This window comes from Emydura macquarii, unplaced genomic scaffold, assembly GCF_026122565.2.
Source record: "Emydura macquarii macquarii isolate MOO-44397 ecotype Brisbane River unplaced genomic scaffold, CSIRO-AGI_Emac_v2 contig_1597, whole genome shotgun sequence".
Taxonomy (NCBI): domain Eukaryota; kingdom Metazoa; phylum Chordata; order Testudines; family Chelidae; genus Emydura; species Emydura macquarii.
Genome location: NW_027131734.1, coordinates 2,691,628 through 2,708,701, shown reverse-complemented (window position 1 = coordinate 2,708,701; position 17,074 = coordinate 2,691,628). Strand labels below are relative to the sequence as shown.

The following is a 17,074-nucleotide window of genomic DNA, read 5'->3' as shown; positions in this document are numbered from 1 at the left end:
CAGCTTATAGCAAGATGGGGTGAGTTTTGCTTCTCTGCCTTAGGTAGCAGCATGCTTTGTCTCTCTGTTTTTGGTTCTTGTGTATTAAAGTTCTAGATTGTTAGAAAATAATGTAGTGTTTTCCATTACAACCTTCCAGAAAGGGTATTTTATATTTTTATCTAAATTCTCTGTTTGTATGTCAGATTATAGAAGCCACAAAATTAAACTAAAACAGAAATAGATTACTTTGGTTATCCAAGTAGTAATGCATCAAAAGTCATAAAAGACTGGAGACTGAAGAAAGCTTCAACATTATATGCAATTACTTCAGAGTAACTGGTTCTGGAGCGCACGCACGCACACACAAACAAAAGATTACTATTGATTAGCACTTAAGTAGAACAAGATTTAATTCAAGAAATAACCCTTGCAGTTGAACAAGTAACAGTGACCATTACACTGGGCTAAAGCTGAGGAACAGGATGCTTTGTAGACATAATTGGTTAGACCAATTAAAATAAGACTTCAAAGAAATCAATGATTTTGGGAGGAAAGAGAAGGGGAGGAGAGGACGGGGAGGGTGGTAAAACATGGACAGTGGCTTGGTGAACAAGAAGGGGAAAAAATAAGAGACTGATTGTAGGGGGAAATGATATGGATCCTTGGGTCATGTTTCAAATGGTGAGATGGCATGAAAGGTGCAAAATTAAGATTGAAAAAAGAAGTATACAGAGATTATTTGGAACAAGAGGGAGAAAAGGAGGAAGTCAGAACCACGTGAGAACCGGAAACAAGAGAAGCATTCCTGTTGTGTCATTATCTGTCCACTGAGAGTTGACAACGTGTGTGTGTGTGTGTATATGTATATCCTCCTCATGGTGGACAGCCACAGAGATATGTATCAGGACACTGGCAGGCCAGATGCCAGCTCTTGCCCATGCTGCAGTCATAAGTTAACTAAAACTCATAGCTGGAGACCAGACCAGTTCACCTATATGTTAGTTTTGCTCAAAATAGGTATTAGTAGAGCCCTGCAAACCCACAGATATCCCTTTGCATCCGCAGATGCAGTTGTATTTTTTACCATCTTTACGGATTGCATATCAGATGCTGATTAATTATTCAGATTCAGCTAATACCAATGAAAGTTCACTTTGTTTTTATATAGTGTTGTCAGTTTGTCAGCATGAATTGAAATCACCACTATGTCACCCCTCCACACTTCCTTGCTAGTTTTCTCCAGAAAAGATTCCAAACGCTGTATTTGAAAAGCCAATGGAGAAAGAAATGCAAAAGAAATTAAATGCTATGCATACAGCTTGAAGGGAAATGAGAAAAGGAAATCACCAATTTGGAGTACATTCAGATTTCTTATTGATGAAAACAGAGATAGATGGCTGGATGCGTTGCATGTGTTGCATGCAAAAAAGCATGTGCTTTTATTAGTCATAAAACTGGTACTTCAAACTTCTACTTAAACATAAATGTAGCCTGGAATCGGGATCCAGTTTGCTGAAGATATTCACCAAGAAATGTGTCACTAATGCACAAGACATGAAGACAACTATGACTCATGGATTATTGAAGTTTGCAGCAAAAGGCATTAGGCCTTTTGAGGCAGTCAATGGTGAGGGATTCCTTGCATATTCTCAATGTTTGATTAAACTGGGTATTAAATATGGTCAAATGGATGCATGTGTGCTAATACCACATTCCACAACATTAGCCCAGCATGCTGCACTTGCAGCAGAAGAAAAATCTCCACGGAACTGAGAAACATTCTTGGCACAGTGGGTGGAGGGGTTACCCTCGATCTGTGGATGGATGATTACAGAAACGTTGCCTAATTCCAGAGTAACTCTTCATTACAGAGAGGCACAACTGTTTAGAATGTTGGAGTGGATGCTCTGTGTGAAAAGAGTAAGATGGTTTAGGAAAGGTGGGAATGCAGGATCCAGGTGCAAAGTTGGAATGCTGTCCTCGTGCGCACCATCAAAACGAGTGACGCTGACCGCCTGAGCATTGGGAGGCAGGCAGTTGCACAGTCGAGGAAAAAGAAAGGCTCTGCCTGCACTTCTAATGTTCCTCTCTCTCTCTTTCCTCCTGTAGGTCCCGAAACACTGCACCTGTAACCTGGGCTGCTGCTGTTGGCTCTGCTGGGGCCGAAACTGCCTCCTAGAAGCTTGTGGTACAGTCCCAACGAGTGCAGAGTTGCCTGTGAGTCATTAAGCCTATAGAGCTTCGCATCCGCCTGCTCCGAGAAGAGTGAAGTTCTGTCTAACAGTAGGTCCTTGTATGAATTTCTGCATCTCCTTGGAGAGACTGGATGACTTGAGCCACGAGCAACAGTGCATGGAGATCCCTGAAATCATGGCCCTTGCCACCGAATCGGCCGTGTCTGAGGCAGCCTGTAAGGCCACACTGGCCACTGTCCTGCCCTCCTCCAAAACCATGGAGAAGTCTTAGACCTGTTCTGGAGGTACGGCCTCCCCAAAATGTTTGAGGGAGTCCCACAAGTTATAGTTATATCTCCCTAATAATGCCTGTTGATTGGCGACATGGAACTGAAGATTGGTGGTAGAACATATTTTCCTCCCAAACAAGTCCAGTTTTCTCTGTCTTTGTTTCTGGGGGTTGAGCCAGGCTGTCCCTGCCTGTCCCTTTCATTTGCCACCACCACTACAAGGGAACTCGGCACAAGATGGGTGAATAACTATTCAAACCCTTTCACGGTAACAATGTTTTTCTCCACCCTCTTCGAGGTCAGAGGCAAGGAGGATGGTGTTTGCCAGACATAATTGGCCAATGTAAGGACACCCTCATGCACCAGCAAGGCGATCTGGGACGGTGCCGTCTCTGCCACTACATTGGACAGGTTGTCCGTCTACTCCTGCAGCTCCTCAGCTTCTAGTCTGAATTTGGAGGCCACCCTCTTAAGGAGCTCTTGGTGTGTCCAGAAGTCATCCAGGGGGACCAATGGACCAGCCACCAGTGTCTCGTCTGGGGAGGAGAAGGAGGATTGTCCTGGTGCTGGAGGGGCTGGCGCTTCTGCTGAGTGTGCGGCAGCCCTCACAGATGTACCCTCCATAGGATCCGACTCTTCCCCGACTCAGAGTTGTGGGCCTGTGCCGGTGGTATTGGAGCCCCCGATTGCTTCCCTGAAGCAACAAGAGTAGGGTCCCAAGGTCACCTGTAGCCTCCAGGGGTTCCAGTACTGCCATTGGGTTTGGCCATTGACCCTGAGGCCTCTCTGGGGGGGCTGGATAAGGACCTTGCCTTGCCCCTCAGGTCAAAGAGGCTGGGGTGGGGCCACTAGGTCCTTTCCCCCTCTGGAGTTGCTGCACTCTCTTGCCAATGACCAGTGTTGCCCTGTCTCCGCATCTCACTGTACCGAGGGGATAGCAAGCAGTATCTATGCCCCCTATCCCAGTGTTCCACTGACAGACGTCTTGGGGACAGGGAGTACGAGTCCGGTGACCGACGGGGTCGTTGCCTGGACCGACTCAGCAAGGAGGACCGCCTGCAGTAAGAGGAGGAGCAGGAGCAACATCTGGGTGACAGGGAGCCTCTCGGTACCGAAGACTGAGGTCGGTGGGACTGGGCGAGTGTTGCCATGCCGATGACCAGGTTTTGTGCTGCATATGCACAGACAAACTCATCGGTGCCGGTGACCAAGAGCAGTGCCGAGCTTTGGATGGGAAGCGTCTGCTTGATACTGAGCGGGACCTGCGGTGACTTGTCAATGCCGCAGACCTCGGTGCCGGTGATTGTGAGTGATTCCTTAGTCTGTCTGGGCTCCTCTGGTACCGGTACTCTGTTCCAGGACATCGCCTTGGTGCTGGGGAACATAACCCAGGGGACTGGCCTCTTGGTGGAATCGATCTTTGCCTTGGCGACCCGTCTTGCGGAGAATTGTGCAGGGGTTCTGGTGAATTGTGCAGTCACTGGGGAGGACCGCCTGGAGGTTTTCCCTGAATGCCGGCGCCCCACCCGTCACCCTTTCTGTCTAGGCCAATGGGGTGTGAGGAACAGGCAGGGTCAATAGATCGGTTGCCACCTGAAATGCCTCTGGTGTTGACGGTACCAAGAGATTTAGAGGTCCTATTCCGCTCTTCGGAGTCGGAGGACGCTCTGTGGAGGGACTCACTGCCCCGGGAGAGGCCTGCCCCTGCAGGGGTTGCTCAGCACACTGGTTCTAAGCTGCCCCAGAGCTTGACCCCGCATGCTTAGGCTTCTTTCACACGGGGGAGCAGTCTTCTGCCAGACTTTGTTTTCTTGGCTTCTTCTTCGGCGGTGAAGAGGAAGCCCAGTGCTGCGATAGTGCTGGTGCCGGAGGAGCACTCGGCACCGACCCAGTGCTTGGTGCTGAAAGGGAGCAGTACAGCTCCGACGCTGGTCTCAGAGCCGACACCATTAACAAGGCCTTCAGACAGATGTCTTTGTCCTTTTGAGTCCTCGATCTGAATGTCTTGCAGATGCGGCACTTGTCCTTTCTGTGAGACTCCCCAAGGCACTTCAAACAGTCTTTGTGGGGGTCGCTAATCAGGAAGGCCTTCCCGCAGGATTTACAGGGTTTGAAGCCTGGAGATTGGGGTATACCCCGCCACAGGGTGGAGGTCCCTAATGGGACTACCTTATCTACTGCTATGAACAATAACTAGCAACTACCTAAACAACTACTTAACTAGTACCTAAGTGGAACAAAAACTACAGCTAAGAGGCACTCGCCGAGACAAGCAAGAACACAGTTCCAGTAACTGTCAGTGGCGGAAAGAAGGAACTGAGGGGGCATAGGGCCGACAGCACCTGATATATAATGCCATGTGCGCCGGACTCCAGGGGGCACCGAAGCCAACCCTACGGGATCTGCTAAGGGGAAAAAAATTCCGGTACCTGTGCACGCATCTACAATGGAATGGACATGAGCAAGCACTCAAAGAAGAATGTTGCAATACAAAGGACTGGTTAATGACGCTACTGAATCTTGGAAATGCTACGTTCCAATAGCGCCGAAACCGCAGAAGACGAGGGAGGGCCATGAGGCCCGCTCCTCCTCTCCCCACCCCCTGGAGACCCCGCTCCTCTCCATGACCCCACCCCCTCTGCTCCTCCTTTTCCCTCTGTGGCCCCGATCCCTGGCCAGGAAAGGGGCTGGAGCTGAGCCGTGGTAAGAGCCACTCAGGGATCCCAGACCGCTGGGGGGAGCCCCAGACCTTCTACGTGCCCTAGGCAGAGGCCACGGTGCCTGAGAGCTGTTCCCAGCCCATGTCTTTGCCCCCCAGGGTGTGCCACCCAGCACAGGTGGATGAGCCAATGCTGAACTCAATTCAAACAGTCTCTTGCTCAAACTTAGACTGATAAATTATAGCGCAGTGTACCTTCCAGTTCTAAATAACTACAGACAACAAGAGAACAATTTCCTTTATAACTGAGTTTTCAGTGTAAAGAAAAACTAATACAAATCTAATTACATTTTTACCGGAAAGATATAGAGGAAGTATAGCAGAAAATTTTAGTGGTAGGAAAAATTCTATTTCTACTAATTAAAAATCATCATCATCTCAATCTGGGCTACTGGGACTAAAACAGTCCCCTAAGTACTAGGTAAGACAGTTATATGACAACTGCTTGAGGTACACTCCCTAGACAAGAAGTTTAAGCAGACAGTGACCCAACTAATAATATTTAACAAAATACAGAAGTCTATGTTGTTATCTTGCAAATGGTCTATAAAGAGGCTTTTTAAAAAAACATATACAGCTGTAACAATGATTTTTAACTGAAGATGGACATGCATTCCCAGCTTGCTTAAAAACATCCCAGAGAGCTGAAACAATCCATATAACCATGGACACTGGAGAAGCCCTATGTAAAAAAATAAATCTTCTTTTCAGAGGTAATAAATTTAAACTGTAAAACACAGAATAAGTAGGCGAGATCTTATAAATATGAGATAATATGACCAGAAACACAAGAGATGTACGTGTATTAGTGGAAGATCATGCTTATATTATAATAAAGAACAGCAGTAATATAGTTCTTCCTGTCATTTGGTTATTTCTTGTTCACACTCTGAAAAGGGGTCGTAAATTGTGTTGAAATTGTCAGAACTCGTTTTTACCTGTAAGCTTTCTAACAAGAAGTGTGTCCCAGGTTCTTTTAAGCCAAGAACTTGTGTCTGGGAATTCTATCTTTTCCCAAAATACAGTTGAGAAACATCTCACTGTTAGCAAGATACGAGAAATAAACTTGGAATTTTTCAGTAATTTCCTTTCACAGGTAGACCTGAAACTGCCACTAATGGGTCCAAGGGCAATCTGAATCCAGTGATTTCAGAGAGATTAAATCTCAGATACTTGTCCAAAATTTGGCCACACATATCAGACATGAAAGAAAGCACCCCAGCATGCACTTCATTTTCATTTTTAAATCTTTTTGATTTGAGAAGGTGTTTGGTACAAGTGAAACACCATCTTATAACCATTTTATTTAACAGAAACATATAAAAGTAACAGTGTTTTCTTTTAAAAATTTAGGACCTCCCTTAAAAGCGATTTCTCCAAATTCGTTCCATTTTATCCCAATCAATTTCTTTATATATATTTCTATGGGTTCTATGTAAAATCTAGAAGTTAAACCTTCAGAATCAGGAAATTATGGCTGTGACTCTTGGAAAAGATTTCGACAAACTCTTCACTTTTTGGGTGTTAGAAGCACACTACCTCAAAATGTAGATGAGAGTGTAGAGAAATGGGATGATTTAAAAAGTATTTTATAGTATATTGAAATCTGATGTCTTTCTAGTTTTAAAATACTTGATCCATAGGTCTTCTTCCAGTGTGGAAATGTTGGGGTTTGATTTTCTGGAGAGAAATTTCTAATTGGGATAAGGCAGAAAGGGGCAGGAATAATTCTTGCTCTCATACTGTCCTCTACAGAAAGTGCTTGTTTACCACAAGATGCTCACCCCTACTTTCTTTGATGCCTTGGTAAGAAAATCAAGAATCCAGAAGGAAGTCAAAATATTCCACTCTGGTTTCATAAGTTTCTGAGGGTAGACCAACAAAACAGATCTCTCACCATAACAGGAGCAATTATCCTTTACATGAGATCGAGTACTTACAAGTCTGAAATTTCTTTAGAATTTTTTAAAGTCTCATTTACGTGCGATGTCTAATTTTTTTTTTTTCGCCTGCAGCCTGTTTCCATCAGGTTCTCTCTTTTCTTTGCAGACGCAATATTGAAACATTCTTTGTATGATTGCCTTACTGGCTTTCCTAGTAATATTATTGCAAGTTTCTCCATTTTTATTTATTTCAAAATATATTTTGATTTCCTTTCTTATAATAGTTAAAGTTCCTGTCTTTAAGTCTTTAAGCAGTAAAGTTATTCCTCTTCCAAGATCTCTGTTTAACTTTCAGTTAAATCACAGAGCACAGCAGAGACTAGAGCATGTTCACTGTAAACCAAACTGTGCTAGGATACTTACCTCTTTTGTAAAACACTTTGAAATTGCTGGGTAATATTGCTAATAATACATAATTCTTATATATTATTACATCAGTTTCTAACAGGGCTGATCTAATAGCAGGGGAAATTATTATGTGATCAAGTCATCTGTTTAACTGGAGAGGATGAGAAAAATAGTTTTTGGAGGATAACTGACGTTCCCTCCAAGTGTCAAGAATGCACAGCTCCTATAGCTTATTCTTTATATGTACAACCGAAGATCTATATGCTTCCTGTTTTTCTTTTATCTTAGGACCACATCTGACTCTTTAGGTTTTCCTTTTGTAAATTTCCAGCTGGTCTAATTTGAGTTCCAGATAATTTTTTCCCTTTTTTATTTATTTTAATTTTTGATCCCTGTCTGTGACTGTTTTTATATGTTCACTTGTGACTGCTTTCATTTTAGTGGTGACTCTTTCTGCTGGTTCTTCTTCATTAGTTTTAAGATCTGTAATTGCTGCCTGAACTTCAACCTTTCATGGCTTTGAGCACAAAAATAATCTTCTTGATGTCAAATTTTGTGGAAGATGCAAGCTTGTTTTTGTTTTTAATTTTATTTGGTTTACAGGTCACTTGCTCTGAGTCAAATTCAGAGTTGGATACAACTCCTCCAACCTGTTATTGAAAAATATCTTTACTGTAAAAAATCTCTTGTCTGACAATATAGGCAGAACTTGTTTCTTTCTCCTCTTTTGATTATTTTTGTGTCTTTTTTTCTCTTTTAAAAGGCAGGCTGATGAAGATAGTCAATAACAAAGGAAGAATGTGCCCTTTGTTAGTCCCTTCTGCTGCTATTGAGACAAGTAATACTTTCTTCTTAGAGACTGAACATAATTAGTTATAGGCAACTTAGAAGAGGAACTGGTTCCTCTGAAGATCTAAATCAGGATCTAAGATGAGTAGAGAGAGCACGCTTCTCAGATCTTTAAATCAGCATCTTTCTTAAAGCATTCTTTGCCCCTACAATCTCTTATTTTCTTTCTAGAGAAAGGTCACATTAAGTATAATAGTACTTTTTTATAACAATATAGATCACATGAGAAAACACTTTCCAGTCATAGATAAAAGCAAGACAGGAAAATTTGCCCTCCTCATACATGGTCTCATCTTTTGAGAATTTGCATCTGGCTCTCCTGACTTTTGGTCACAATGACTAGGCATCATTAATCATTTATGTGATCCTTGCCAAGTTGAAAGTCACACTTTGATATTTAATTTGCTCTTTACTCTCTCTCCCAGCAGTCTCTCACCTTGTAGGGGGTTCCTAAAATGAATAAGCCATGGACATTAGCACCTATAAAAATTAAGAGTATTACACAAAACACAATTATTTTATTAGTGTGTTATGAAAGGCTACATTCCTTGCTGCGAAGTAATTAACAGGATCTTATCCCATTGCAGGTGAATTTCTCTCTCCTGAAAGTCAGGCAGCCCTTTAGGCTAATAGCTATCTTTGGGTTTGGTTCAATTCTGGAAACATTGTTGGAGGCCTAGTGCAATCTGAGTGGCCTGACCATGGTTCTGAGGCCTAGTATAGCTTAAATTGCTTGCTTGACCATTCTGGCTTCTGCAGCTTGACATCTTCCGGTTGGCAGAGACAAACAGGATCACTGAGTAATCTTGCAGATGTCTCAGTTTCTGCATATCATGGCACATAATAAGAAGAAATACATAACATGTATGTTTGCAGCTGCACATAGATAATGGTGAGTGAAATAACAAGTTATCCTTGTACGTTTGGGGGTACACTTTTCCACTGCCAAGGGGCATATTTTCTTACTGCCCCTCCTATCATCAGATGTTGTTTTGACGATCCCAATTATCATGGCAAGAATGGAATGTAGTCAAGGGTGAAAACCCAGTGTACATAATAGAATATGTAATAATTAGTAGACAGGTAATTAGGTGAAAGCTGTGTATAGAAAGGTATAAAAAGTCACCATTTAGATAAAGGGAAGCGCGCCATCAACACCTGATTCTGCAGGAGGTACTGCTGGTCAGACCAGAGGATCCACTGACTCTCTGATGGGGCCTCTGAAGAAAGCTGTTCCTGTATACAGCTTTCTGAGTGACTGCTTAGCTCTCCAGGCTTAGTGAGCATGATATATTGTAGTTAATTTTAGGCTTTGTATTTAACTAGTATATTTATAGAAAACCTTGCACATTAAACTTTATTGATCTGCAAATCGGGCATACCATGTCTCACTAGTATCCACACTGATCACTAAACGTCCAGTATCAATAGCATCAGAATCACTCAGATGCAAGTTGGCTAACAAGTTAATTAAGGTAGCTAGTGGTGGAACTGTGGTATTAGATCTGTAACAACAATTCCATTAAACACCTAAGATATAGACACATTAGTTGAGAGCTGAGTGGCTCAATCTGTGATACACAGAGAGAGGATTTAGTGAGTACACTGCCAGTAAGAAAACTGATCCTATTTAAAAAAGCTTATTAATTTCTAGCTTCTGTCATCTTCAGGTAGCTGTTTCTCCTTTCACAACCTGGACAAATCTCTGTGTGATACCAGCCTATCCCATAAAGAGGATCCCAGACTGCAGAAGAAATACTGAGAGACTACTTAAAAGAGTACCTGAAATCAAATGCCTGTAACTCATTGGGAATTCTAAATCTAGATCTGTTCATATTACTCTTAATGTTCCTTAAAGGAAAGGTCTCAGCTATTCTACAGTTAGAAGTCTTATGCATTTGGAAGAGTCACTTAGCATACCCAGGATTCCTTTCAGGTAGTCCTATGACCCTCACATGCCAATACACCTGCAGGAGTCATATTTCTCTGATTCTCAGTTGTCTCTCTTTTTCACAGAGCTAGAACCTACAGTATTAGCTGACTAAACTGGGGGACTACCGTGGCTGGAGAGACACAAACCTGAGGTGGAGGAAGACATTATGTGGCTTTTGCTCAGTTTTCACTTTCATCATTTACTGGTCTTCTGAACTTTGGAAAATGCTCTCAAACTGCCTTCATGACTCTAGGTCAAACAAAGATCAAACCTCAGAACTTATATGCAGAATTAAGTGAGTATGAATTGGGCCATAAGTCAACTATTTAAAATACTCCATTATAGATAAGTGAAGAGATCTAGGTAACATCATAGAAATAATTTTTTTGTCTTAAACCCTTAATCAGTTGTTAATTGTTCCTATTGTCCTTTTAAGGGGAATTCTATGGGGCTGGCCCAAGCTTTTTATAGGACAGTAGGGTTACAATTCACTAAGCAATCCTTACCCCTACCATTGTGGAAACCTCTAACTAATTGTTCCTAAATGAGACTCACAATAGTTGAAAGCTTTCATTTACCTCAAAGTCTAATACTGGGTATCTTTCCTTCAACAGGTTTTTTTTTTTTTTTTTTTAAAAGAGGACAGAGAAAGATTTGTTGATAGACATTAACAAATATTCACATCCTTCAACTACAAGAACAAACACTCAAAAGATTACAAGTAAAACTACTAAAGTTTCTCTAAAATTTCAAAACAATCAGACTTTTACACAAGTATATTTAGCAAAAAGAGGACTTACCTATTTTTGTGATGCAATGCAAATACAGTATTAAAACTTACAAGTTAAATAATTCATAAAAGTTTGTAACCACTAACACAAAATAAGTATACTCTGGGTCTTTATTTTCACTTGCCTTATTTTGAAATATTTTCTTTACAATTTTTGTTAACTGCTTTAATACACAACTAAAGAAGCTTAGGTCTTTTGGGAACTCATTTTATATTAACCAAAAATAGAATAACTATTCCATTGAACTCCTAAGTAAAACAGAAAGGATAAAGAGAATCTTAAAAATAATCTACCATTTAACGTATCAGCATTTTTTCCTAAAATCAAAGATTTAATTTAATCCATTTCTTTATATTTTTCTGTTTTTCATTAGCCAGAATTGTTGGTGAAATCTGTTTATTGGAATCTGAAAAAAGCCTTTGAACATGAAGACGCTAAAGTGACTATCGTCATTTTTTGGAACAAATAAGCAATAAATTTTCTGCATAGCATGCTGAATATGTATCTCTGTGGGTCTAAACCAGACAACTGTCTTACAGAGATTAACTCTCCTTACATGAATTACTTAGGAAAGCAGAGAATTAGTAATAAAAAAAGTTCTGGTTCAAAAGTCACTAGCCAAATGTTTACATTAAGTTATTATTATCTTCATATTGGGAGTCCAAACACTTACTGTACAGGTAAAGTAATATTGATAACTGAGTTGCAATCTGCTTATCCCATCAATGGTCTCCTAGAACCATGAGATCACTGTGTGAGTACTGGTGAATTTATATATATATATATATATATATATATATATATATATATATATATATATATAAGGAGAGGTGAAAATATTCTTAATTCTACTCCATGGAGTATGACAGATGCTGAAATTTAGGTTAAGTTACTGCATTCATGGAATGTACCAACTTTACATTTCTGGAAAACATCAGGTAGTGTTGTAATTTGTTCATCTGAATTTGTTCTTTATCACAACATTAATCAATGTATGGGAAAACAGGAAGAGACATGGAGTATTAAAAACAAATCACTATTTTCACAGGACTGTAGTAAATCCAAATTTAGTACTTTGCTAAAAACAGCATTTCTAAAATGTTGATCTCTAATTCATACAGACTGAGGTGCAGACTGAAACAACAGTAGAATCTAACCGTTTTAAAAAATGTATTAAAGAATACCGAGTAGTAAATACAGGATAATAGCAATACCATCAAGAATGATTTGGAATTTTTAGGCAATACACTGCAAGTCTTCTTATGCCTTTTTTCCATACACCATACTAAAGTCTACTTTGAGAATCTGTATCTCATTATGGTTATAGTTACATGATAATTTCAGTAAGTAGCATCTATATATTTTCCAACAGATGCACACTACATTTCAGTTTTAATAGTTGTGTGTATTTTAAATTTCTTACCTTGTCAATCATTTTACGTGCTTCCATTTCCTCAGAATTGGGATTTTCCAACTCAATAGTGTAAGTACCTTTGTCACTTTGGTCATCATCATTGTCCTTTTCAGTAGCAGCAGAAACAAGTTGGCTTTTTAACTTTTTGTCCATCTCCTGGTTTTGGTTTGGTCTATGTCCAAGGCTTCCTGAACTTCTTAACAATGCAGTTTGTAAGAAAGGTAATGCAACAGAAGGTTCTTCTGATTTTTGTTTTAATAGTTTTGCATGAACACCATGTACTACCCTGCTAGCCTGCAAAGGCAAAGAAACCCCTTTGATGTCTCCAGATGTATTTTTCACTTTCTCAGCTCTCACAGGAGGTGCAGAAGAAGGAGATTCTGAGCAAAGAGCTCCCACATTCTGAGAAAAGGAATAAGATCGTCTCTTTCGAGGATGGTCTTCATCAAAAAACTCAATCATAAAGGCGGTCTGACTTATAGCAGCTTGCTCTTGGTGCTTTTCTGTAGCATGGACTTTCTGGTGTGACTTTTTCTGTTCTATATAATGATGCCTTAAATGCTCTTCAAGTGTTGCTTGCTTATTGTAATGCCTGTGTGCACCAGCATTTTCTGAATCACTTTGTGTTCCATCATCATGTTTATTCCCTTTAAAAAAAAATATAGCACTATAAAGTAAAAATATCACATGGAAAGAAGCTGGCAAATTAAAATGTACATGGAAATTATACTTGTTTTTCTGTTGGAAGCCAAATGCCCTTCAGTAACAGGCTCTGCAAACTTCCTACAGCTACACTAATGCATTCAACTTGCTACCAGTCAAACAATGAAGTCTTTTACAAGCTGATCAGTGAGACAGATGCATTTGAATTGCCTTTTTCTAATCTGTAAATACTTAATCAATGGTTTACAGAACAGCTGTACCAGATCTTGGTCTCATTACATCATTAAGCCACCTAGTCAAAGTGCATTCACTTAAGCAATCAGCTGATTACAAATGACTCCTGCACTAGAAAACAAAACTGGACCCTGAAAAAGCTCCAGGAAGTGTTAGGGGTGGGGTCAGATTATAGTTACCTAATGTTATTGGGAAATACCTGCTGAGAGGTACAGATTTGGAACATTATTTATAAATATTTTCAGAATAACTTTCCAGCTAGTTAATTACTGTAGTTTCCAGAAAAGGGTATCTAGTTAGCATCAGCACTAATCCTCTATTATATTCTCACAGAAGTACAATGCATTTTCCCACCAGTCACTCCTACTAACATCTGCTAAAAAGCCAGCAGAATGTAAAATGGGGATGATATTACTTACCCATTTTTGAAAAGCACTTTGAAATCCATCGTTAAAGATCACTGTGTGAGAACTAAGTTTTATTATTATTTAAAAGAAATTTAAGTGAAAGGAACTACATATAAAATAAAATTTTAAAAACATTTGAAGACTGGCTACTGCCAAACTTATTACAAAGCAGTCTTCTGTGAAATGAAACTACCCAAAACTGTAGAACAAGTTGCTATTCTCTCTCTTTAAATCATCTGGATTTTCTTCTTTTAGCCATAAGGCATTGAGTTTGTTTTTGTTTTTATTTTTAAAATAATTTCTTTTTGTGCAGATGTCAAACTATGCATGTTGTTAGTTACTAATATACTGACTGTTCCTCTATGTCTCCCAATGTGTTTAGACTGTCATTTAGATTGGATGCTCTGCTGATTAGTAGCTGTTTTGATATCTTTTGTACAGCATCAAACACATTATTAGTGCTAAACCAATTAAAATAATTATAAGTTATTGGAAAATTAATATAGTAACTATAAAATTTAAATTAAGCTATTTTGTATGCTACAAAGTTTATAAAAGTGTCCATTTTTTTGTTTCTTTTACCTACTCAGAAGTACAAGCTAGATGATAATATGAAACATTCACCCAGCTGGCTGAGTTGATAATGTTACGTTCCATGAAAATAAAAGTTCATTTTACACAGTTAATTTGGAATTTCTGGTACTCTGTTTGACCAAGATAGGAGCATTGCGTAGGTAATGTAACAAAGAAAACAGAATAACTACTGCACTTATCTAGCAGTCAGACATCATCTACAGATCATCATCATCTCTTTCCTCTGCCTGTCAGAGGACAAAAATACAGTATATCAACTAAATAAAATTGGGATTACCAACTAGAGATGTGCAAGAAGCTTGAAACTGTGGTAAAATTCCATGATTCATATTAATCTAATATTCATACACAGTAGGTTTAAAAGATGGGCTTTTGCACTAGAACTTAATGAGTCAAAATATTTTAAAGGTTTGACATTTTACCTTTTCTGTTACTTCTAATAGTAACAGTAGGATAAAAATGTACTTCTACAGGGCTTGTTTCTTATTATTGCAATAGTTATAATCTTGATATCACAACCTACTATCACAACTAACTTAGACCATAAACGCTTTGAAGCAGGAACTATCTTTTATTATGCAACTGCACAATGCCCAGCACCGGGGCGGGGCTTAGTCTAAAACTAGAGATTCTAAGTGCTACCACAATGTAACAATAATAATACAGTCATGAAAATTATAGATCACAGTTTTTTGCATCATGATTTTACTGCAGGTTTAACTAGGAATAGAAGACGGACAAGGAGAAGAAACCAATATTTTAAAATGCATCACTACAATGCTTGAAGAGTTAAGCTTTCAGAGTGGCTGTAGGTAGTCCATCATGAATGGGGGAAGTGCAAGAGACTAGCTGTGATATAGTAGGTGTCACAGTGCATGATCCAGAATAAATTCCTGTTGTACCACATACATTTTCAGTTGATAGAACTGTAAATGTATGTTTGTATCAAAAACTTTCTGAAGTTTCTGCTGTCACAAAAGAGGTATAAGCCTTGCGTGCATACGCCTGCCCAGGCAACAGTTCTTCCCATTTTCCACAATAACGTGTGATATTATAAAGAACATTTAAGCGTGCAACACAATCCAAAGTCATGAATTGCATGATCAATGAATTTTGATCAATAAAACAAAGAACATTTACCCAATCCCAACTTACTGAAGAGAAGAGTTTATTTATGTTGCAAAGCTAAGAAATGAGGAACTGCATAGTTAAGCTGTCAGGATTTTTAAAAAGTAAATAATTTGTAGACTTTTAAATATCTGTCAGGTCTTCTTTCTGAAAAGTTTGAATCTCAGTGGAATTCTCATTAGCAAATAATCATAACTATATTAATTCTGCTTAATTAAATCCCCAAATAGATTTTATTCCTTTAAAAAGCTATTACCCACTGTTGTCTTCATTTTCATTTGAAATATCATTGGATCTGTAGTCTGCAATTAATCAACATGTGAAGGCAACTGGAACTCTGGTTGAAAGAAATATTTCTATAAATATTTTACTGCCATTTTACTACAAAACATTTTGATTTGTGTCAGAGTATGGACTTAAAGATGAATCCAGGGTCCAAAATCAATGTGTTAAATAGAATATCTTTGTAGCTGCATACCTGGCCATTGAGGTGCATCTTGTTTAGCTCTCATGAATGTGACTATAGCAAAATGATTTTTATTTATATCCAACAGAACATTTGCTGTTGAAAGAGCTGCAGAAGCATGTTTTAAGTCACAAGTTTTGATTCTCAAAAGTGATTCAACTTTTGTAAGCAAATGAATGTACAGACTTATAAATTTTGTAACATATACCCAAGATGGTTTTTTCTTTCAGAGAACAAGTTTTTGGAACACATGAAGCCTTCAACTGTACAATAAATTAACACAGCTCCAGTCAGTACACTTACTGAAGAATCATTTAATTTTCCTTTTTTAAGACTTCAACCTATAAAGAAATTTGCTAGCATACTCTCCTGTGCACATGTGGAGTAACAATGACGTCAGCTGCACTCCGCAAGGGTCCATCCATGACCTCTCTGAAAGATTGGAGCCTTAGGAAATAAGTATAGCTGAAATTATTCACTTTACCTTTCAGCCTCTTCAAGTAAACTGGAACATCACTCTTAATGCTTTTGGAATCCTCTTCTGTTGCTTCCCATATCATTCTAGGGGGATTGTTCTGGGCTAGCCAATCAGCTACTTTGCTCTCGGCAGCCATCATCACAGTTTGAAGCCCAGGCAGGTCCTGACCACCAGGAGAAGACTTCTTCGGTTTGTGGCGCTGATCTGAAGTGAATTTTGTCACATGATCTTTAATAGTTACTTTTCCTGGAGTGGTATCATCAAATTCAATGGTAAATGAAGCATGCCCTGCACCTGCTGCATGGGAGGTTTGAGTATCTTTTGTTGGGATTTCATGAACACTGCTTTCTGTTATTTGTGAAGGTTGCTGGAATTCTTTTGTAGGAATTTCAAAGTAACTTGGTTCCCTACAGAAAGGATAAAGTTCTTCTTCATTTGCAGCTGAAGATTTCTCCTCGATTTGCTTGGCATCTGTGCTGCATCCTATTAAGAAAAATAAGAAATAGATTTCACAATACTGGGGAACTTCAGGGTCTTCAAGGAATATCAGAATTCCTATAAAGGCCATTTGAGTAATTTGTGGAAAACAGCACAAGTTTGTGCAGAAGACTGAACTATGTAGTTCTGGAACTGTAAATTATTTTTGCTATATGAAAAGTGT

At 39.3% G+C, this 17,074-nt stretch overlaps 1 protein-coding gene across 10 annotated transcripts in view; it reads right to left on the bottom strand.

The window, feature by feature from the left end:
* The window catches only part of CEP170 (centrosomal protein 170), a 191,777-nt gene that overhangs the window by 78,151 nt on the left and 96,552 nt on the right, over window positions 1–17,074 (bottom strand). For all 10 annotated transcript variants that reach the window (XM_067555263.1, XM_067555264.1, XM_067555265.1 and 7 more), the window contains 2 exons: window positions 16,420–16,896; window positions 12,453–13,090 (listed from right to left, as the gene is read on the bottom strand). In XM_067555263.1, coding sequence (XP_067411364.1) covers window positions 12,453–13,090; window positions 16,420–16,896 — 1,115 coding nt within the window. The remainder of the gene's footprint in view (window positions 1–12,452; window positions 13,091–16,419; window positions 16,897–17,074) is intronic.